The sequence below is a fragment of the Zonotrichia albicollis genome, chromosome 3 (genome assembly GCF_047830755.1).
Source record: "Zonotrichia albicollis isolate bZonAlb1 chromosome 3, bZonAlb1.hap1, whole genome shotgun sequence".
Lineage (NCBI taxonomy): Eukaryota > Metazoa > Chordata > Aves > Passeriformes > Passerellidae > Zonotrichia > Zonotrichia albicollis.
Window position 1 is genome coordinate 105,152,775 of NC_133821.1, and position 24,300 is coordinate 105,177,074.

General features: G+C 36.7%; 1 protein-coding gene across 1 annotated transcript in view; it reads left to right on the forward strand.

Annotated features, from left to right (window-relative positions):
- The first annotated feature begins 200 nt into the window (after window positions 1–200).
- Window positions 201–24,300, forward strand: part of IMPG1 (interphotoreceptor matrix proteoglycan 1) — a 55,866-nt gene continuing 31,766 nt past the window's right edge. The window contains exons 1-8 of the mRNA XM_005486009.4: window positions 201–992; window positions 13,526–13,759; window positions 16,576–16,742; window positions 16,950–16,978; window positions 19,367–19,434; window positions 20,457–20,542; window positions 21,604–21,750; window positions 23,002–23,060. Of these exons, the coding sequence (XP_005486066.1) occupies window positions 926–992; window positions 13,526–13,759; window positions 16,576–16,742; window positions 16,950–16,978; window positions 19,367–19,434; window positions 20,457–20,542; window positions 21,604–21,750; window positions 23,002–23,060 (857 nt within the window). The 5' untranslated portion in view covers window positions 201–925. The remainder of the gene's footprint in view (window positions 993–13,525; window positions 13,760–16,575; window positions 16,743–16,949; window positions 16,979–19,366; window positions 19,435–20,456; window positions 20,543–21,603; window positions 21,751–23,001; window positions 23,061–24,300) is intronic.

Consider the following 24,300-nt stretch of genomic DNA (forward strand, 5'->3'; position numbering starts at 1 on the left):
CAATATGTAACTGAAATAGTTATCTGTGAAACTGGAGCAGAGCTGTTTGAACAGTGTATTCAGCTGCTGCCAATTCTTGGCCCAGTTAGAGCTGTGTGCTTGGAACAGCATTTCCCACCACTTTCTCTTTTCCTCCCACCATGCAGCACTTTCCCTGCCCCAGTCACAGTTTGGCATCAGATTGTGCCAGCCCTGAACACTGCTGCAATTCACTGCTGAGTCATCACTTCACCCCTGTCACACATCATCATCATCACTGCTCCAACAGGAATATTGCAACAGCACCCCTGTGGTACAAGAGAGAGAGGATTGCAAGACATGGGCGGTGGAAGAGCTAAGCATTGAGTGTTCTTTCAGGAAAAAGCTATCCTAGGGGAGCTCCCTGGGGTTTGTGGTCACTGGTTTGGAAACAGCACCATTATCTCTCCCTGTGCTCACATGCCATACCTCCAGAATGCCCAAAGGATCAACAATCCAAGGCAATGGGAACTAGAAGAGGCTTCCGTTGTTTATCATGGTGCTGTTGAAGTCTCCTGGGGTTGACAGATGCCGCTCCAGAAGGTTAATAAGATGAAGAAAGCTCTTCCAGCTGGACCGTAAGAGGGATTATGTCTGAGCAGCAGATAAACAGATTATTCCAGAAACAGACACTGCTTTTTTTTAAAACTTCGTCACTCTTGTCTTACCACTCCAGTTCCCCGGGCTAGAAGTGTGGGCGTCGGAGGGTTCGCCCAGCTCTTGCACTCTGGCACCTGTTGCACTCTGCCCAGCTGCAATTCCATGCAGTCCAAGGCTGGGGACACCTGAAAAATAAAGACATTTGGGGATTTTAGTTCTCTAAGAAAACAGAATTCTTCTACTTGACAAAAATTTTCTTGTTTCCTGCATGACTGGTCTTGAAAACTGTGAATGATCAATAGACAGCATGCATTTGAAAACTGGATTAATATTTTTGATCATTTGCCTTGCTCTCCAAGTTCAGGGAAGCAGAGGTAAGTTCATATATTAATATATAAGGTTTAGATGAATTTTGCATTGCATATGTTGAGAAACAAAATAATTGCAATATCAAAGGCTTTCCTATTACAGAATTTTTAGTGTAGAATGTGGTGTTTTGACAATACTCCTAGAGACACTACGGTTACTGATACTGCTATCAGTAGAGCTGGAAAAGGAAATATTGGCGTTATTTCTTATGTGTGTTTGCAGGTTTTACAATATGTATAAGAGATGCAATTTAGCTTCATTTAGGTTCTGTTATGAAAAAGAAATATTATCTGTGAGAAAAATATATGGAAATTTTAAAAAGGCTGAAATATCATCTCAGTGTTGACGTGGTTGAAGATGGTCTTTCATCACTGATATGAAAAGAAAGTAGCAAAATATATCTGCATTTACTAGTAAAGACATTTATTTTGATTATTAAAAACAACTTCAAAAACTTCTAGATGGACATATTCTGGAAGAATACACCACACTGTCAAATATACAAAAATGGCAGTACCAGTATAGATTAATGTAATAAAAATAACTATAAAATTATTTTCAAGAAAACAGAAATACAGGGAACTAATCTGTACTTAATACATCAGCTAACTCTTGCTCTATTTAAAAACATTTAAAAGTCCACAACATTTATAAAGCTACTTCAACAACAAAAAAGAAAAGACAGTGATGTGATTTTTCCTGGTTAGTCCCATATTCAAAAGATTTAGAGCTTTGGGGAATGCATTTAATTTTAGAGAAGATTTCTCATTAAATTTTCCATCTATGCTTTGATATTTGCATAATTGAATTAAAAGCTAACATTACAACTGCTATGTGTGCTCAAGTCAATGACCTTCTATTTTTATGTCAGGCCTATTAATTAAATGCAAAGAATGTAAAATTATAAAAGATAAGTCTCCTCAACGTTATCTAAATATTTGTTAGGAAGACAATATGAAATATAGCCTGCTGTCAATACTAATTGGAAAATTTTATTTACACATTTGGGTTTTTTAAAAAAACTCCTGCTTTTCTTAAAGAAAAAGAGAAATACAGACCACAGTTCTTGTATCTCAGTTAAATTGTGTAAATCTTCTCTAGTGGACAAATAAAGAACTGAAAAAATCCTTGGGAAATATATAGTTAGCACTAGAATTATGTTTTGTGGCTCTTTAATTTTACTTTTAGATTCTATGCAAATGGTTTCATTTAATCACTAATGATATTTTGGAAATGTGGCAAAAAATGAGAGAATGATGATATTTCATGTCTGACAAGAAAACAAGTTTTATCAAGATGCAATGTTTTTTCATTTAAGTTGAATATTCTGTGATGGAAAGAGACAGAATGAATTCCAGGCAATTCATGCATGCTTGATGGCATCATTGCAGTCCCTATTAATAATTACAGCTTAGAAAGCAATAGTGGTAAAAGTGGCATCTCATAGTTTCATCTATTGCAAATTGTCATTGTATACTACAATACACTTTCCATAAAAGATCAGCAAAACAATGGGGGACTATCTTGACAGAGAGGAATACTAGAAATAGCTAGAAATATTCCTTGCCACCAGTTCTATAAAGTGCAGGTGGTATGCATAAATGCATAATAATAACAACTTGGTTTTGACATTTAGTCATGCCATACATAATATTTTTAAACTATTTGATTTCAAATATACGCACAGATCTCAAAACACTTAATGCTTGTGTTAAGAAACTTCTTTTTCAGAGCAAAGATACTTCCAGAGCTGTTATTTTATGACTTAGCATTAGGGTCAGATACTTACAGAAAATATTTTTTTCAAGTGTATAGGCTCTCCCAGTAGTCTGAATATTTGCATTAATTGCTCCTTAGGGCTCCTAACATGGGAATTTTGAGACCTTTACAGTTGCTCAGATTTGAAGTACATGTAAACTGTGACAGACTAGGAAATAAAAGACTAAGATATAAAACAGCCCCATCTTAAAAAAATAGAGATAATTTCTAAATATTTAAAGGGTTAGTCAGTTGTTTTTTTCCTCATTAAAAACTAAAATTCAAATTGTTTACTCATATTTATATTTAACAAAAGGTGGGTTAACAAATATGGAACTTGCTTAGTAATGTTTTTTGGTCCTTCCTCCCTGTCCCTATTTAAGGACCCATAGAGTCCTTCCCCCATCCATTTGGAGGCTCTCCAGGAGCACCTCCAATTCCACAGTAAACAAACAGGAAACTGTAGAGAGCTAAATAAGAGTTACAGTACCACTGTCGTGACAAAAATTGTCTCTAGCAATGAAAAGGGAAAGTCAGAGGGATTAAAACTTTTTGACAGCGAAAAGTCTGTGCACACAATCTGAATAGTAAACTCCTGAACAGCCAGACTAAATTCCAAAATGCAGAGGAGCTCTGAAGTCTCAGAACTATGCCCTGATGCTGGGTACATCCTTGCACTGATGCTAAGAAAGTACAGGGTCAGAGCGTGTTCAGGGCTGTTTTGTGACATTTTTTATTCAGCAAGCAAATATCTGCTATTTACTCAGCCATTCCTTAGGACACAAAGGCTTTGTGTGTGCTCTATGAAATCATTTTAATTTATTCTGACTCAGCCCTTCCCGCTAGGCTGTTCTAATTCCACAATAAATGTTTCAGATCTTCATTACTGTAATTGCCATCAAAAAAAAAAAAGGTTTAAGCAAATTTGTGCCGAAGGAAAAGGAAAATCAAGGAATATAAAACTTCAAACAAAGAAAGAAAGCAAGATGTATCTGCTTTTTGCACTAGGATTATCTTCTACTCTCATCCATAAAATAAGAATTATCATGTTAAAGCTGGCTTTCCTGGATGGGCTTATAAACTTATGAAAAGTAAGACTTTTCCTTTATTCTCTCCTTTCTCAAACAAATGTAACACTGCACTATATATGGGATTTGATCTTTTCTGTTTTCTGGCTAAAAGCTAAACTGCAATATAAATACTAGGCCATTGTCACTGAATCCTAAAGATTAATTCCAGGAATAGTCACACTTGTGCCATAGGGATTGGTGAACTGCATGTGAATGAATAGCAAAATATGTGAAATTTTTCTCAGAAAACACCCATGGACAAGATGGTCAATATTAATGATCAAAGGTTTTCTCCTTCTGCTGGGACATTAAGTTACAGGCTGTAATAAAATAACTGGGAGTCTTAACCTAATAGAAATGTGGAATGTTCATGTTCATTTTTCAGCTAATTTTGGAGTCTTTGTGGTTTAAGCAGTGCACTAAGTGACATGGACAACACCCATCATGTAGCAAACATGGTTTCCTTTCCACAAGACAGCTTTTCTTCCCCAAAGGAAAATTCTGAATGCATTCTCCTGCATTTTGATGCTTTGAAATATTTTGAATATGTTTTCATTCTTTTTTTTCCTCTGTCCAACCTAGTCCCTTTGGGATTAAAATTACTCTTCTGATCATTCTCTGTCACATAATTCTTCCATGTTAATCAGAAATTATGTGCACTATCTTGTACACTCCGTGAGGTTTGTACTTTGTAAGCCCAACTGTGTTTTAGTTTCTTCCCCTTCAGAATGTGTGATCTTGAACAACACACTTCTTAGAAAGAAAGAAATACCTACCTGCTTTCCTGTATGTGTCTGCTGGCATTTAGTCACCGTCAGCTGCTGTTTACTAGACAGAGACTTCAGAACAGTAACCTGTCTGAAAAACACAAGATTAACAATCATCTGGGAGTACCCTGGCACCTGCCACAGCGTAGGTGTGTGTAGATACCCTTACATAATTGCAGCATGCCTTATCATTGTAGGCAAGCACAGCAGCCGTTTCACCCTCACCTGCTCTGACAGAGTGCGCTGTCATTCTCATTTCACAAAAGCATGAGGGCCTGAGGTGTGACACACAAACTGAAGCCCTGGCTCGTAAGAGGCATTGCAGTCACAGAGCAGGACAGCAGCAGAGGTTGCTGGGCTGATTCTGGTTACACAGACATCTGCAAATCACTAAGACCCAGGCTCACAGCTACATAATTAATTGCACTTAGGCCACCATGCTTGTCTTTCCATTGGTGAGGTTCTACTGGCTTCTAAAGTGCTGCTTCAGTGAAGAGCCAAAATTGCTTCTTCCTGGCCACTCAAATGTTTCAATAACTCCCTGAGACTTTACCCAACTTTATACTGACAATCTTGGTACCCCTGTTACCTGAAATACTGTTTTTAGTGGCTGTGTTGCAGGTATACCTTTCATACATATGACTCAGCACAGATCATAGAAACCCCAGGAGTTTCAGGCAGGAAACTGCAATGCACACATCTTTAATTTTGTGATCTCATGGTGATGGCACAAAATGAAGACATTTTTATTTAAGTTCTTTCCCCTTTCCTCTTCTCCCTCAAAACTTGATGAGTAAATTGTCATGCTTAGATCAAGAACTGGATTAGGTGTCCTCCAAACCAAACATGGTCTATGCAGCTTGATACATAACTAAGTTAAGTAAGGTTAAGTGCAAGTCAGGTTCTGTCAAAATGAGGTGTAGTCAATTAGCCAGAGGCTGTAGATTGTACCACAGAACAAGTGACCCCAAACTGTGAGGAAAATCAACCAGTTCCAATTACACAAGCTGAAGTGAAGAGATGGCACTGGGGCTTCTGGCACCTTTTCATGCACCAGACATTCTAATTATCATATGTGAATACAGTTACCTCAATAAACTCATTCTGCACCGCAGCTCTTTGAATCAAAACTAAAAATGTTGACATACATGGCAAAGCATCAATGGAACTTGAACCTAGGCTGTCTCATTGACTTTCTCAGAGAAGGCTGTACCTCTTGAGAATGACTAATCAGAAAATTAGAAGCAGAGGTGCTCAGTTGAGTGTTTTATCACTGCCAATTGGAGGGTTGCATCCCTCCAAGAAATCAAACATTTAAGGCATTTTCTTGCATCTATCCATATCAATTAATAGAACAGCCTTTCAGGTCAAATGCTTCTAAGCTGACCAAAGAAATCTAAATAGATACATGTTTCATACATGAGCATTAAAACCAATCACTCTTCAATGCTGTTTCTAGTCCAGGTTCTGGACTTCAAGCAGACTGTTGCAAGATTCACAGTCTGGCAATGAAAACATAGATGGCCTGTGATATTTTTTATGAATTCCAGCAGCAGAAGTGAGCACAGCTGATGAATAAAAATTTTCATCTTTCTGTCTGAAAGAGAATGTAAACATTTATACCTTTAATGAGACATGTTACATCTATGAATACATGAGTTTCTTACTATGTTTTTGTCAGGCTGCAAGAAAATGTGTCAAAATCATATGTTGACTCAAACATTTCAGCATGTTCAATATTTGTGTCACCTACAGACAGTATTTATTGTGAATGTGGCTTCGTCATTACTATATGACAACTATATTCACAAAAGCAGGAAAATCTTACCAGTTGCATGTTATGCTTTCCATTCTCATCTATAATAAGTAGATAATATGCTGCAATTATTTTCCCATGTATAATTGTATAATTAGTATAATTCGAAGAAGTTACTAAATTTTCTACTCTAGAGAGAGAGAGACAAAACTGTTTGTCTGTTATAAGGCACGAGAGAGAGACAAAACTGCTTGTCTAAGGCCCACGCATAAATTTCATCAAAATTGTTCCAAATTCTTTGTTTCTTCCTGAAGATGATTTTCAATTGTATTTCTCCACTTGGCATAGGAAACCACACAGATATGCATGAGCAGAGGAGGGCAACAGCTGAGGAATTCTGATATCTATTTTACCTTCCCAGTGTAACTGACTTGTAGAAATTAAATTCTCCACACTTACTGAAGTCCAAGAGCACATTAATTGATGGCACCCATGATCTTTGGTATCAAAATGTAAATCCAGTTTAATTTGAAGGGTTCTGAAAAAGAACCATTATCTAATGTCATCTCCTAGCTTTGAACATAAAACCATTAAAACAAAAAATTTTGGAGTTTTTATTAAAATTTGAACATTTACTGATGGCATTGTTTATATCACATATTTCTGAATAATTTATCATGTTCTTCTTCAGATTTATTTCCATACATGGTTCTGAGGTGTAGGTTGTTTCATTATAATCAAAAACTTAATATTTTTAACATAAGGGTTACAATAGGAGTGTATCACAAAGATTCATGGGAGACTTACCTAATTAGAGCACTATGTTAACAATACCAGATTCTTTAGCTTTCATAGATATTTGAAGAAGAATTATCATGTGTTTCTGACAAGAAGCAGGATTTATGAAAACCCACCCTTTTCCTGGATTCTTGAGAAGGAAGTCCCTTGGTATAGATCTAATTTTAAAAATTAACATAGGCTTTGAAAGGTTGAAACTTACAGAACTTAGCTCTTAAGCAGAAGCCTGGAACTCCTCTCCTGTGTCATAGACAGCTTGAGTGCAACTTCTGAATATGTGAAGGTGCTGTTTTGTCATGCTGAACCCCAGCAAGAGACACAGGGATCTGGCATATTTTGTCTTTTGTATAAAGTCTCCACTGCACAAGCAGAGCCTGGCACCTCCCTGACATGCAAAGGTGATGCTGAATCTTGCATAATACAAGATATTAGTATGTACAGGAAGGGTTCTATAATGTGTAGCCATTATCTTTGCAGTTCTTGTACAGAAAGTTCACAAGTGAATTTTAGCCAGCTAGACGCAGGATCTTCCAAACTGGAGGCCTGAACTGTCTCCCATAGATACAGAATTGCCAAAATTAGAGATCCAGGCCTCATTCCACAGGCAATGCTACTGTCACACTTAAGAATGGAATTTACAAAGGCGACATACCAAACAGTAATTACAAAGCTTATCATTGTCAATATTCATTCTGAGAAATTAAAATTACTTACTTTTATATATATGTCTTAGCCCCCTTTCCTTTTTTGGAAATGAATGCATTCTCAGCCAGATTTCCTTTTCTACTGAAGCTAAGCATCAGTGTCAACAGCTTTCACCAAAACTTCCCCAGAGTAGTGTGCACTTCCCTCTTACTCAGCAGTTCACTGGCAAGGTGCACTAAACCTGAAGAAGTGAGATCCAAGTGAGTTCCCCACTGTGCCTCAGCTACCCCAGTTACAGACCAGGTAAGCCCCACCAGGATGCAACAATCACCATGGCTGAGTGCCTCAGGAATTCCTTTCAAAGTTCCCGTGTGCATTAAAAACAGCTCAATAACATATTGCACAGGAAGATAAGTTCATGCAAGCCTTACAACATTGGGTTTAAGGGCATTGAACAGACAAGACCTGAGCAGATTAAATATTAGCATTCATTTTTCTAGTATGGAATTCCATACCCTAAACTTTTCCAAACTGTGAGTCTTTAAGTTTGTGAAACACACTTGGAAATGCAAAGCAAACACAGTCAAAGTAGCAGTATCTGGCAAAGCAATGACAAAGCAGCCCTGAACATCAGGAAGAGTGACACCTCCACTTTCACATCTGAATGGGAAGATAGAGATTGCTGCACAAAGGATGCTGGCAGCACGTGTTGATAAAGTCTTGCCATATATTAATCTGTCCCTGCTCATCTAAGCCCCTTCAAATCCATGTAGACTCTTCCCATGCAACAGACCTGAGGAAAAGAAGCCATGGAATAAAAGATTTGAAAAGGAATGTGAGGAGAGGACATGTCATGGGCGCACTGGCTGACACTGACGAGTGCCATTAGAATGTGGGATCCCCACTGGTGCCAAGAGGAGAGTGCCTGTGGGTGAAGAGCCCTGGTATTTCCTCTGTGTACTTTCTATGCTCCATCTGGTGTTTACATAGATCAGCCAACTCAGAAATCTCAAGATCAACTTTTCAGGACTAGTTGCAAAAAGCACTAGCTGTGCTTTTGTTACTGGCTCAATTATCAACAAAATGTTAGCCCCACTATAAATTTAACCTCAACATATTTATGGATCTTTGCTGAATTAACCTTCCTAATAAGCTTTCTCTATTTTATTTCAACATTTCCCTTTACATAAGCCTGGTCTTTTAGTTATTATTTTATTGTGCAGGCAGTATGTCTCATTTATAAATCAAGCATTCCTCTCTATCCTAAGAAGATCCACTGACTTTTCAGACTAATCTGCTTTTTCACATTTCAAAACTTTTGATGATTTTAATGATGAATTATTCAGACAATTTTGTCACCTTGAATTTTGCTATCAAATCTTTAGCTATCATATTTTTAATTATTCTCTTAGTATTTGATGGCATCTAAATTTTCTCAGGTCAAATAAATGTTTACCCGTTAAATAATGCTGTATATAAATGTTACTACCCAAAGATCATCTACATTTCTGAAAAATGCAATTTTTCAACTCCAACTACCAACTCCAAATTTGAGGCCTTCCAAACCTAGTACTATTAACAGAGAGAAATTAGTTAAGCTGTATAGAGAAGCATCCACTCCATTTACACAAAAAGGTATGAATAAGGCCCTCTTGCTCCTATGTTTATAAAAGCAAATTTAAAATACAACCAAAGCTGACCAATTATCTGAATAACTTTAAACTCTTTTTCTCTAGAATCCATTTCAACAGTGATTTACTTTTCCCTTTTTGACATGCAGATTATTAATAATATATAGGAACTTTTGAAATCTGCTCCTCCTGCCTTGTTGTTTCAGTTAGGATATAAATTTGATAATTCAAGTCTCAAGAGACACAGAGAAGAGGCCTGGCCTAATTTCGAGAACTTCAATTTTTTAATATGTGAAATGAATACCATTTATCTGCCTGAAACCAAAACCTGAAGAGCAGTGCTATGCACTTGAGAGATTGGTATGGATATCAGAGCACTTTGATTAGATCCCATATGAATTAGATTGCTGTATCATATTTGGAAAATTGCTTTATGATGTTTTGAAAAAATTTTGTAATATTTGTGAAAGTTCAGGACTAGATGTCAGGAACTCCAGAATTTAATAACAGTTGACAGTGATTCTGTAGATAACCTTGGTAAAACTACCTCAGTATTTTTCTGCAAGTATGTCACCTGGAAAATTTGGACATTGTGTAGATTCTTGCATGAGAGAATAAAGGAGAATTAGGTGTTTGTTTAGGGAATCTTGGAGATTAGCTAAAGTAGACTAAAGCATTATCAGTCTTCTGCAGTTATCTGTACTTCTGCCCTAGAACTATGAAATAAATCTAAAAAACTTAAACCTTTTAAAAGTAAAACTGAGACAGTCACCTCTGTGAAACAACAGGGTTAAATAATAAAAAGTCAAATTGGACAGGGTATATTTGCAGTAAACACTGAATATTTTAATTGCATGGTCTTGGATAAAAAATAATTAGAAAAAAAATACAGATGTTATTTATTTTAAGAAAAGCTAACCAACCTAGTGGTATTTGGATTATTTAGATGATCAAATGATGTACCTGTAAAAATTGCATCACTCCAGTGTGTTCCATTACTATGTTGCATAGTAAAAAAGAAAAGGGATCAACTAATATCTATGGTTTCAATTTCATATTGGCAATAGCCTGTGTCTTTTTGATTTTTTTTTCAACCCACAACAGTGAAATCAAAGCATCTAAAAAGGTATAGATGGAGACAGGTTTTAGTCAAGTTTATGGATGAAATATCTGTGAGGCTTAGGTAAAAATTTCTCAGTTCAGAATTTCCCCAGTCAGAGTAGAAAACACAGATCTGAAGAATTATGAGGAAATGTTTATGCCAGAAGGTAAGTTTTTATCCACTCACAATCAGCAAATATTAGGAAATTCATCCTGGACAATCATGTGAAGAGAAAGGCTGATGCTTTTTCCAATTCAAATTTGGTTTAAATAAAACAGTTATTTCAAAGAATTAGTATAATAAAAGTTATTCTAGTAAGAGAAAATTACTAAGTACAAGATATAAAGTAAATTCAACCTATTACAATAGATATGCTTTAGAAACACGTCCTGAAAAAAAAAAAAAAAAAAGAAAGAAAGGAAAAAAAATTGAATGGAAAGAATGAAAAGAAAAATAATTTAAAAAATTTATAAACACCCTAAATAGGGTAGCAGAACAGTGCAAACTGAGAGCAGGAAACAACTGATCCCTTGTCAGAGTGAAAAGACCAAATACAGACCCTAACACGGAGACTTTGAAATCATTATAGCAATCATTTGAGAAGAATCTCCTTTGTCAGTTTTATGAATAGTATAACTCTTAATTCAAGTTAAAGACTTAGAGGTAAATCCTGGAGAAGAAGCAAATCCTTCAAGAAAGACCTCTGCTCCATACAAAAGCTATCAAAGAGCTTAGTGACAAAATCCTCTGCCCCAGTTGGTGAGGCTGCCTGGGCAGCTGGTCTAGCTCAGTTAATACACCTTGTGAAAGGTAATGGACTTACAACTGGCTGCTTTCCATGCGGATTTTTGATTCTCTCTTCTAGAGGATTTCAATTATTTGAATATAACATTAAAAAACTCTGTGTCTCAGCTGACTCAGTGTTCGGCCATTTGGGGATTCTGTTGAACCCAACGTGTTTCCACAGGGGAAATTCCTTTTATGCAGTTTATGGTTTGTGACTTGACATTAATGTGGAAAAATTACTTCAATTTCATTTCATTTCATATCAAATATTATATGACTGCATCATCATTTTAAATTACCTTGCAACAATTAGGCAGTTCTAGGTCTGCAGGTCACTGTCCCTGGCATGAATTAAAAAGTAATAACAATGACCTAATACCTTTGTTCTATAACTTCCTTTCTTTTAGACAATATTCATCACAACCAAACAGTTGACTTTTTTCCATATCAGTGTAACACCTGTCTCAAAATATACATGTTACTACTATGATTTCTATACAATAAACAGTGGATGTTCCTTTGGAAGTTAATCAGATCTGAGACATATATTGATATACATATATATATCTACTGACACACATAGTAGAATATTCCCTATTCTTCATTTCATATACTGTTCTTTTTATAAAAGTATGTTTTTCAACTATTTTTCTCTCATCATTTATCTACCCACTTTTCTTTAAACATTTAATTAACACTACTCCAAAGTGTCAAGATAATGTGTTTTTAACCTTCCTTATTTTCTCTTGATTTGCCTAAGAACAGGGTAATTAGTATTTGTTATATGCAGCATGACAATTCTTCTTTCTCCAGCAAACTGATAATTTTTTACTCCTATTTTTCTTGCTAGTGCTACTCCTACTGAACTTACTCCTTTTTAACCCTATTATTTCCCATTATTCCTCCATTAGAAGTTTTAAAACCTTTTTTCAAAGTAATTTTTTCACTTCATTCATCAGGACACACATGTCTTGCTTAAAGCTTTCTAATTCTTTCAAATTGTCTTCTATTCTGCTTAGATTTTTCTTTATTTTTCATCTGTAATTACTGTATCAAATTATTAAAAATTTAACATCTTTATTAACATGGATACAAAATTTATTAACATCTTTAACATGTATACAAAACTTTGGAAGATAACCTAAAAGATACTTACTGCTCCTGTCACTTGATCCTGCAAATGGCTGTATTTCACCTCATTTAAATCTGTAGTTTATACTCTATTTTTGGCATTGACTTTTTCATATTAAATGTAGCTGCTATTCATGTAATACTGCAGCACAAATACTTAAGAAGTGGAACCAGATGAGTCCTGAATTTTTGTGATGAAGTTCCTACGCTTGAGGTTATCTTGACAGCCTGGAAGCTTTTCCATTTTTCATAACTGAATAGTTTCATAAGTAAAATTTAATCCTAGGTCTTCAATTCCTAGTTACTGATTTCACTTTTTTTCTACTGCAACTGTTCCACTTGGCCAGGAACATTTAAAATTTTATTAAAATATGATGCCAGAGAATTCACAACACCTATCATCCAGTTGCAAAGAAACAATCAGTCTCATCTGGTTAATACGTCAGTTTATGTGAGGGAAGGATAGAGCAATGCACTATGGAGTAAAACAGACTGGAAACAGGCCTTTCTTTTCCCAAAGGTAATAAAACTTCTGTTCAACTTCTGAAAGTTTCAGGGTCGAGTTCTTGGGATAGCTTCAAGGTTATGAACCTGATTTGAAGGGAGATGTTCCTTGAAGCCCAAAGGAAAGATAAGATTTTAAAGACTTAAGGTACACCTATTTCTCATTTTACTTATCTGCAGTGTAGACATTACTTATCACTGTACTGTAAATTTCCCTGCAGGGCGATATGCTCACAAATGAGATGCTGTAGCACAAAGTTCAAGCACTTAAGTGTCTTTTGTGGATCTAATCCAAAGTCACTTTTGAAAACAGGATTTAGAGCTTCTGAAACTTTTACCCTGTGTGTCCTGGGGTCACGTGTTGAAATGCAAGGAAATTATTTACCAAGTCACTTGAGCTGCAGTTCCCCCGAGTGGTCAGAGGCTGCTTCTCCTCAGCACAATTGTTCAATCAGTGCATTGACTCCACTATAATGTAGCAAAAAGAATTCTCAAGTTCATGTCCATTTTCAAGACATGAACCTACATTGAATACCTACTGCCTAGGCAAGGTATGTTTATGTACTTTCTTTTTTGTTTTGTTTTTACAGAAATTCCTGATAAAATTAACCGTGCTGAAGCCAAACAACTTGCAGTCACCTCAGGGTCAGACAAAACAGAAAGAACAACAAAGAGGTCCAGGATATCAACCATAAGGCGGATATTTGACATGGCAAAACACCGGACAAAGAGGTCATCCTTTTTCTCAACTGGTGTGAAAGTTTGCCCACAAGAATCAGTGAAGCAGATTTTAGCCAGTCACCAAGCTTACTACAGATTAAGAGGTAAGACGATTATTGTAGTATGTACTTCCTCCTTCAAAGTCTTTCCTTTAACTGAGGAAACACAGTAATTTTCCAGAAACTTGTTCTTCACCTTTAGGCAGTGTAAGTGCTATTGACTTTATGCTTTATTTTTACATAGATAATCAAATGTTACATGTGTATCAGCAGGGTTCAAGATAGACAGTTACCACAAGAAAATAAAACAATGCACTCAAAGGACTAATGAACTCAGAGTAATTGCACAGTGTTCTAGCATGGCTGAACATGAAGAACAAATTGTGCTTGCATTAGTGTTGAAAGAAGCATCCCCCTTCTGAAAAGAGCAGGTACCATCATTGCTATGCAAAAATCAATAGCACCAGCTTAGGACAAGTATTGGAATCATTAAATGGTCATTGCACAATAGTGTTGGTGTATCTGTAGTTATACTAAGTCTATGGCAGTGTTGGTATACAATGAACACTGAGATAATTGCTAGCAAGTCATGAAAAAAGCTTAGGGAAGAAGAAATATTTCAGACATTTTATTAATAAGACTTTTCCAACCAAGTCAGTCACTTCCCAGCTCTTTTTTTTTTTACTTCCCTTGCCTACAGAAAGCCTATCAAGTTATCATTCCAATTTTTGGTCAAATTTTCTCTCTTTCTTCATCTATCCCTCCTGTTGCTGTTCTATTTTGTATTCGAGAAGTGTGTGTATTTGCAGTGCAGCTGGATGGTCCAAAGCTAATTCTAAAAGCTAGTCAGCATTTCTGGGACAGAAGTATCTAAGGCATCATCTACTCTCTAAATCATCTTTCCTTATCCATTTTTTCCTCTTTATCAGACACCATCCATTCACGTTGATCTGTGTAACCTGGCTGCTCATCAGATCTCTTTTGGGGAACCAACTTGTTCCCTCTGAAATGAGACCTGGAGGTTAAGCTTCAAAAATTTTATTTCAGCAGCCACTTGCTATAGGCAGCATGGAAGAACTACACTAAAGTTTGTGGCTATTCCTATACATATAAAAATATTTTATATCCATTGTAGCATCCAATGAGCATTAGACACAAATCTGGAATGTGTCATAGAAGCTGATCCAAAAAGCATTTCTTAAATAGAAATAAAGCCTCAAAGTCCCTAAAACTCCCTGGTTACATCTCAGATTGGGCTGAAAACAAGCTATCCTGAAACTGACAGGTGTCATCAATCTGAACTCAAAAGACTATAACTATGACCCTTTCATTTAAAAATCTGAATATGACAGCTTTTTGGAGAGCTGAGATATCAGCTGGGATATTGGACTCTATAAGTCTTGTAGTGCAAGAGGTTTTAACTTAAATGCTCCTTTTCCTCAACAGTATCCTCACAAAATTTTCTAAGCAGGTGTCATCCAGTTCTTCAACTGAAACTGGATGGGAGGACTTCCCAAAAAGCAAGCAATAAAACACACTCTGCAGCTGAATAATTTGCACACTCAATCATAAAAAGGTGTTTCTGCTCCCTTGAACAATTGCATATTTTCCATTACAATGTCTTTCATCAAATCCTAAAAAAAATTTCCTTCAAGGAAAGACCAGAATTTCTGGGAAAGACTTCTGCCCTCCCAGTTGAGCATGATAATTTATCTGACAAAAATTATAAATGTAAACAAAAAAAGAGCTACACTTGAAAATGTGGTGATAAAAGATTCATCCTTGAACCTGTAACCACAGTACAATCCTTCATGTGAAGGCAATCTGGTAGCCATGCTGGAGCCTGAGAGCCTGTATCCATCTGTGGGATAATCTGACCTTCATGTGTTTCGGATATATACTTTCAGGTTCTTTTCTCTGTCTAAAGCCTAGGAGATGACCTCCCTCCCTTCAAGTTCCATGACACATTTGTAACTGAAAAAGCACTGTGGATCCTATCAGTCATCTAGAGAATTTTTCTGCAAGAAAATTTAGACAATTTTATTCTTTTTTCCATATATGTGTATTCTGTGCTTCCAGGGATGAGCACACAACACAAAACAGCTCAGATGTAGGAGCTCAGACAGTTGCTGTGGGATTCTTCAGCCTCCTGTGACCTTACACCAACTCTGAAGATACACATCATAGCTTAGGTCACCATGAGGACAGTCTCTTATGTGGGGCAAACTGGGAGAGCACACTACAATGCCTCCTCCACTGGTCATGTGTCACATTTATCTGGTAACTGGATTACTTATCATCAGATGGTATATCTTTATTCAGCACTAACTGCTCAGAAAAACAAATGCCAGAGAGCTGCAAGAAAAAGGAGATAGAAAGTAACCTTAATTGCTAGCTCATAATAAATAAATCTCTTCAAAAGATAGCCTGTTCCTTTTTAATAACCTGACCACATCTACTCCACATGCAGCTGCTCTACTGGGAGGGCAGGTCGTTCCCGAGGTATTATTGAGGGGCCCTAACACAGCTAGGTGAGTACATCCCTACAGCAAGTTTAGAGTAAACTTACTGCACTGATTTCAGAGACACCCATATTTTAGATAATGCAGATAATGAACTCACTCTAAGGCAAAGTAGGTATCAAGTACTGAAAATAAATGTCCCATCTCACAGTAATGAGCTTTGCAAAGTAAAGTGCTAAAGGCAATGGCTTTTAAATTACCAGCAAGTTTTGGTTAAAATGGTTTTTTCTGATAAGTTTGAAAATCCCCTTCTCTAAAAGAATTTTTAAACAACATTTTGAAGCAGTGCATTCCTTCATCTTGAGCGAAAATGTGTAAATGCCAAATCACTGTTAAAAGGCTTTCAAGTTTACCATTTGGTACAAAGGATCTATCCCCAGCCCCTTTCTTTTTACTCAGTCTGCCAGGAAGCTGTGTGGGAAGCCTTTCGTATTTTTCTGGATCGGATTCCTGATACTTCTGAATATCAGAACTGGGTTAGTGCCTGCCAGAGAGAAACCTTCTGCATATTCGACATTGGGAAAAACTTCAGCAATTCCCAAGAGCACCTGGAAATAATTCAGCGGGTAAGGATTACTGACATCTGCTTAGAAACTGGGAGAGACTTCCAAGTCCGTTCCCACCTGCTTATTTAAGGGCAAAGTATTGCTCAGGAAAAAGAGGGGGCATGTCTTAGAAGGAAAACATGAAAGTGTAGTAAACAAAAGAGCTAACAGGCTCAATGGTTGGATACACCCACTAGTAAAATGCTGTTTTTCTTAATCTTTTTGCAGCGAGTAAAACATAGAACCTTCCAGGAAAGGTAAGTAGCACAAGTAGAACCTTGCCACTTGATGTTACTGCCTCCCTTGTAAAAATATGTGTAGATGTGTGTGGATGTGAGCAGATATTCAGATAGCACTGTGGTGTATTTGGTGTGTGCTGTGAGAGATGTGTCTACTGGATATATCACAGGACACTGCAATTGAATCACAATAATGGATATGGCCAAATGGCTGAGTTACCTGTTCATTTCAAAACACCCCTGAATGTTTTCTCAGACTAATGTGGGCATGAAACCCTGACAGAGACATAGCTTGGCATTAGGCTAGTGTTGCCTGGGAGTGTGACAAAACTTGCTGTAATTCTCAAAAGGAAAGTCAGCTTAAGAGAAGTTTAACTGAGAGGCTACTTTAAACAATAGCATGAAAACTCTCTGCCTTCACTTGAGGTTTCTCCTGTATTTTTATACATCATGACAGTGTTAATTGATGTGATACTTTATTCTGTAAACTCTTTGGAAAAAGTATGCTCCTGGCAATGCTCAGAAGTTGGAGAGTGGGAGGATTAAAGCTGCCATACTGAACTCTGGTTCTGTGTATATAAATACTACAGCACAGCCAGACAAATCATTGTCCACAACTTCTGACTGATGTTTCTTTTCCCTTCAAGTTTTCTTTGATTTTCAAGAGATTTTCAGGCAAATAATATTTTCCATTCATAGGTTACACTGTCTCCTGATCACAGAGGTCTTATATATCTTAATTCATTCTGACACGGGAGATCTGACATATTTCTAATAATGTAGGGCCTAATTGAACTCTCCTGGAATCCAAAGGGAGGCCTTTTCCTTCATCCTAGTGCAAGCAGCAGCAGCAAGGCATTAAGAGAAGTGACTGATCTCAGAGTTCTTAGGTTCTTTGTGAACAGTACTGTTTTCCCCAGACACAATACTGAAGGTGAATTTAATTCCATGAAATTTCTTGCATTTTAGTTGAAAATACAGACAGCAATGATTATGCATGGTTGGACTTCATCTTTACTACTTTGTAGGCTAGAAAATATTTTGTATCTTCTGTAGATGTCATGGTGATAAATCAGTCTTCATGTATAGATACAACACATGACTAGTTAATATTGTGAAAACATTACAAATTATACTTTAGTTCTCACCACACAAGATATCCAGATGTGGTAAACCAGTTGTCATTCATTCATGTTCTTTATTTATGTTATTAAACACCTATGTTGCTCCTGTAGCTCAGGACACCTTTTCTGTCTCTGCTACAACTTTATGCTTTATATCTCAGTTAGCGCCACACTGCACGTTTGCAGTTCCCCTATTTCTTTCATTCATATTTCTGATTTCATATTTCTTTCAGTTTTCACAAGTACTCCATCTGTATGCACTGTAGAAAATTTGGGGAATTATACTTTACTCCCGAATTTCAGGAGAGAAAAATCTCAAAATATCCCTTGGAAGATGCTTATCTAAGAACCTTAATTTTCCCCAAAGCTACAAATTAATAACAATTTGGTTTTAAGGCTATAGAATAATTTCTAGTCCAAGTAAAAGAATCTTTGATACATCTATTTATTTTAAAATGTACTTAGAGATAGATACTATTGCTGTTTTCCAAGCAAGCTAACAGTAGCAATTAAAAATGTATTCACCATGTGGCTGTAAAACTTAAATCAGAAAATAATTATCAACAAAACCATACAAATCCTGTGATACATCATACTCACCACATTCTTACTTGAGTTTTTAACTGTCCTCATTGGGGACCATGGTAGGCATTAACCTACGAATATTACATCCAGAAGCAAACACTAACATTCCTACACCTCAAAATAATCTGCATTCTGATACAATAATTATTTAGAAGCATCCTTATGGTATTATAATGCAGGCTGACAACTGAAAAATAAGCCCACCCACTATTTTCTCACACCACACCATATGAAACATACATGGAACCTGAAATATCCATTGGCTCTAAAATGAGAAGAATCACAAAGCCTTCACTGAACTACCTTGATAGGATGAGAAATAGCAAAGAAGACAAAAGCTGATTTAGGTGATGTACATCTTCCATTTTAGATAGTGGTTAATCCTTCAATGAGTTCCAAGAGTAAAAAAAACCAGACCCGGTGCACTGATTTAATCACTGTGATTCCATCTCTCTGATGGCAGTGATAAAATCTGAAACAAAACCTCATGAGCAGATTCATGACAGGATTGGTAGTCCTTATGCTGTTCCACTGCCTGTTTAATCAGGTCACAAAATGTTCTATTAAAGATAACTTCTCTCATTTAAACTATGCTTAATATAGGGATCATTTCCCTATGTTTTTGTTTTTTTACCCTTTTGTCATTGCCAGTACAATATGCAGATAATTAAATCACTCATTTGTATTTGATTGATAGGAAAGATGAAATATCAGCAGAGAAAACAGGAGGCAAAAAGGTGGAAGACATTCCCTCCATTTCTACAGGTAAAATCAAATCTGTTTGTTCTGTGTCTGCCTGTTAAATAAAATTGCTAAGGCAAATTATTCTTAGAAGGCCATAACTTAATGAATGTTGTAGAATGCTTCTACAACAGTCAGTGGAGTGAAAATGTGTAAGCAAAATAATCTTTAAGAATAATTTTTTATCTCTTTACAACATATTTGCTACTCAAATGTTGCATTCAAATTTTGTCTTCAAATGTATGTGTTCACCTAGTTTCAAACTTAGATAATATTGGGTTAATTGTTCTTCAGTTAAAAAATACCATTTAGAATGTCAACTGCTGCATTTTGTTAACAAAAACAAAACAAGCAAGCAAGGCAAATTAAGACTGACAAGCAAGAATGTCAGAATGGTGCCAAGACAATAAATTGATCAGACTATTACAATTAGACCTGTTGTGTACTTCAGTTCTTTAAAATAATATTAGGATGTTAATAAAATACTGTTAATTCACACAGTGATAAAAATCTGTAAATATGATAATTTTGGTTCATGGAGAAACCATCCTGAACATATATTCTTATGAAATATAACAGAATCTTATTGGGAAGGACTTCCAGCATGGTAATTTGGCCTCTAGGTGAAAAACTCTGTCAACATCTCTTGCTACCATAAATTGAGCCCTAAAGAAAAGTGGCTGTCATAGGGACAAAGATCTCAACTGGCAAAATTAAGCCTAGACACTTGGTGATATATGATGTGGCATGACTGGAAATGACCAAATACTATTGACTCACACAATTTCATTGATCATAGTCACTGCTAATTTTGCTTTCAGTCACACACATGCCACACCACTAATGTTTGACCTGGAAGAAAGGTTGTCTGTTGTTCAGAATGCAGCAGCTTTACCCACACCCAAAGTCATGGCACAGGCTTGTGTTCAAGCCCTCCCTCCTGAGGGAAAGCCGCTCCAGCGAGCTGACCCCTGACCAACACACCAAGGGAAGGCTTTTGATGTGAAAACTGTTCTTTCCTGACTTTTCTTTTTCTCCCCCTGCAGGCTCTCCTGGCACACCCCTCTCTCCATACGCCCCTAATGGCACATTGCTCAACGAAATTTTCAATGACACAAAGACTCCTGTGAAGGTGAGGGCAGCCTGTGTTCCCACCCACTTTTTCACTCACCTTTTGCTTTTGAGCTCAGCTAACAGGAAAGAGGAAGAAACCTTATAAACACTGCTTCAAAACAAGTGCTCCCCTCTGTTTCAGCTAGCAGGACTGAAGGGGTTTATTAACATCTGTTATATACTGGAGTAGGGCATGATGGTTTTTGGGTATATAGTAGAAAATACAAAAGCATGGCAACCAGCTTTTGGGCAGTTTTCATTCTTTCAAGGAGGGGCCTCTTGCCTATTTTGCACCATTTTGTAACATTGCCCTTCATTAAATAATGCCAAAAAAGAATACCTGCTGGGCTTGCCATGACACAGGAGACAGGACTGGGCCTTCCTTGCCTTTTCCTGCCCAGCCAGCTGTCAGAGGCTTCTCCAGTGCTGTGTGCTCAGAGCAGCCGTGCAGCAGGCACTGGGACTGCCCCTCTGCGCGCTGACAGCACCTGCTGGGAGAGACCCCTCTGAGAGAGGGGAGGGTGCTGGGAAGGGCTGTTGTTTTCCCTGTCCTGGCTGCTGTGGTCTCAGCACAGATGTGTGGCCTCACAGTGAAGGGAAAAGCTGCAAATATTGTAAATTTGGTAAACAGCATACAAAATACAACAACTTTTAATAGCAGCAAAGGCAACTGCATAAGAAAGGTGTATCATGGGTAGGGATAATTCCATTTTATTTTCGTCAACAAACAAATGCAAACCTCTGAACATGAAACAGCTGTGTGACTTCATGATGATGGAACTAAGACTTGGTAGCAGTCTCTGTGCAAGAAAGGCTTGATTCTCTTCATCTTCATTTATGCATATCAAAGGCAACTCTGAAGTTACCTCTCAAGTAATAGAAACTTGTTTGCAAAGACAGAAGAACTGAGCCAACAGATCTACTAGGAACTTTCACCTTTTGTGGAATGTAGTTCAGAAAGTTATTTTGGGGATGAGTTTAAATGAGAACATTTCTACCTATTAAATACTGAATTGTGGAGGGGAAAACAATCTCTTAGTTTTATTTCTTCCCTTTTTGCCCTTGCCTTTTCTTTTCCAGGACCTGGGAACAAATGCAGTCCCTGAATTGCCTGTGGAGCAAATGGTGGAATTCAGTGTGACTCTCACTGATCAGGAGTACACAGCTGAACTTAGTGACCCCAACTCCCCAGAGTACCAACAACTAGCTGCCAAATTTCAGCTACAGGTAGGGATGCTTAATGAATGCAAAAAATTGTTGACTTTGTACCTTGGCTGAGGTTCATACTATGAAATTATCTTCACCATGAAATAGGATTAGTATGTACTGCCCTCACTTTAAACAGGTCATTCCTCTTTTCTCAAGACCTTCATGTGTAGTATCAGCTTATACCCAGATTTAAGCCATCTATTCAGCCAGCAAGCTAACAAGCCAACATCTTTGACATCAGTAGAAGCCTCAGATAATGGATGAACAGAATAACTTTAGGAATTTTGTTCAGACTTAATCAGGAATTCATGGGCAGCACTTTGTCATAATTTAATTTCTACAATAAACCTAATGAGAAATGTAATATAAATGTTAAAAGTAATTAGCTGCTGTTGTCTGAACTATTCTTCAAAGGACATACACTCATTGTGCATTACCAGGGTTTATGTAAGAATTGGAACATCTGTCATATTTTCATACAGTTAATAATATTAACTGAATGTTCAGATATCAGTTTAACTGATAGCGATTAATGACTTGAGGTTCCCAAAAGGTTTTCTTAGTAAAATTAACTAAAGCCTCTCATCAGTTTCATGAGCATTCCTTAGTGGAAGCTATTTCACTTTCCTGGTTCAGTTCCAGATATGTGTAGAAAAATGGTAAAGGATGCATTGGCAGAGCTGGCAAAAAATGGTTTCTCTGAAGATTTTCAGTATTACCCGCAGACAGAAGTGCCTGCAGACATTGTATAGTACACATGTAATGCCTCTTCTATTCAAAACCATGTAATTGTGCTATTGTTAACATTAGAATTAAAAATGTATTTTTATTCTATTGGTACAAGACAGTTAAAACTGTTTAATTTCTAAATTATTTTTCAGATAATCTAAACTCATCTATAGTTGCTTAATATTTCTAAATAATGAACAATTTACAGGTGACTTGAATCACAAAATTATTCATGAACCAAAACTATTGAAAATAAGAAAACCATTTGATTCATGTTGTTTTACTTGCTGTGTTATGATATAGATCATCCCTTGTTTGCATAGTTACATTACGAAGAAAAACAATATTAACAGGTAATACAACAAGTATATGCAAAGCAAATATTGTGTTTAAACTCAGCAATTATGATACCCAAAAGAGAACAATTGAGACTTTCCTAAAGCTCTTTCTGAAATATGAAAAATATTGTCTATATAGTCATCTTGTGATTGCCTTTTAGTCATAGATCTTAATGCTGATTTTTTTTATGGTTTTCTATAGATGAAAAAAATATTTGAGAAACTTCCAGGATTCAAGGAAATCCGCGTGTTAGGATTCAAGTAAGTAAGAAAATGGGACTCTCCTTTTTGTTGGCTCTGAGGGTTCTCCTGTTCCTTCTTGTCCTCAAAAAGGAAGAGACCTGTAGAATAGTGGGCTGTGTACATCTGTAAACAGAAAGCAATTTTATGGGAATATCATAGGGGCAATATGACAGGAAGTAGAGACACATCCCAAGTGAGATTATGAGGTTTTGAAATAGCAAAAGTAGCTTTGATTCCCCTGAAGCTTGAAGGACACGATAAATTCTTTGAATTGTTTGTTAACAACCCTGTATTAAGGACTTTTTGAAATGACAAGATAAAGAAAGTTAGTAGCCTGATTAGTTAGGTGACAACTTTTTTGTTGCCCTTCATACTTTGCAGCGAAGGTGCCTTGGCAAGAGAGGGTTACAGGAAGGTATGTGTTCACACATATAAAACTTTCTCAGTAGTTCTTTCTCAGGCCTTCCAGACAATTAAAAAAGTTTCCCTTTTTCAGCAAATTTGTGTTCTGTCTTGCAATTTCTTTTAGTTTTAGCTCCATTGTGTGTTTACTACTAACACAACCTCATTTACTCTTTCAGAGAAGAGAGAATCTATAGGGGAGGGGGAGGATATTGCATAAAGAATCAAATGAAAAACAAATAATAGTAGTAAGAAACTGCAGAAAGGAAAGAAAGAGAGGGGGGAAAAGACAAATTTATGTGGTCTTACGGCACAACATCAGGAACACTCAGTACTTCTAGCAATATTTAATACATGTTAAAGAACACTCATATTGCAATGCAATTTTAGGCAAGAGCATCCCTCTTCCTAGCATTTCTCTCTGCAGAAATTGCCTGGGAGAAGGAGACAGAAGAGCAAAATAGTCTGAAAATTAGTTCCTTGTATTTTTATATTGAAATTAATAAAACAAAAATCTGCCTACTGCAGTACAAGCAGAGAAAATCTATAGTAGCATCTCATAGTTACAACTTGCAATATCTAACCTCATTTAGTTGTGACTCCAGGAGGTCTGGGATCCATTTTGCTGCCATATCTTGGATTTAGCTAGTATGAAAGAACATTCGTCAGGGTGGAAAAATTGGATTGATTCCTAATATCCAGTAATTTAGTTAGCTTTAGGAGTTACAGATCAGCAAAGATGGATGTTGCTGTCCATTCTCTCCATGTAGTACTATTGCCATAGTACTACACATTCTAGCAGCATTTCCCACAAAGCAATGAAAGAAGACAACATCATAGGCATTCTGGAGAATTC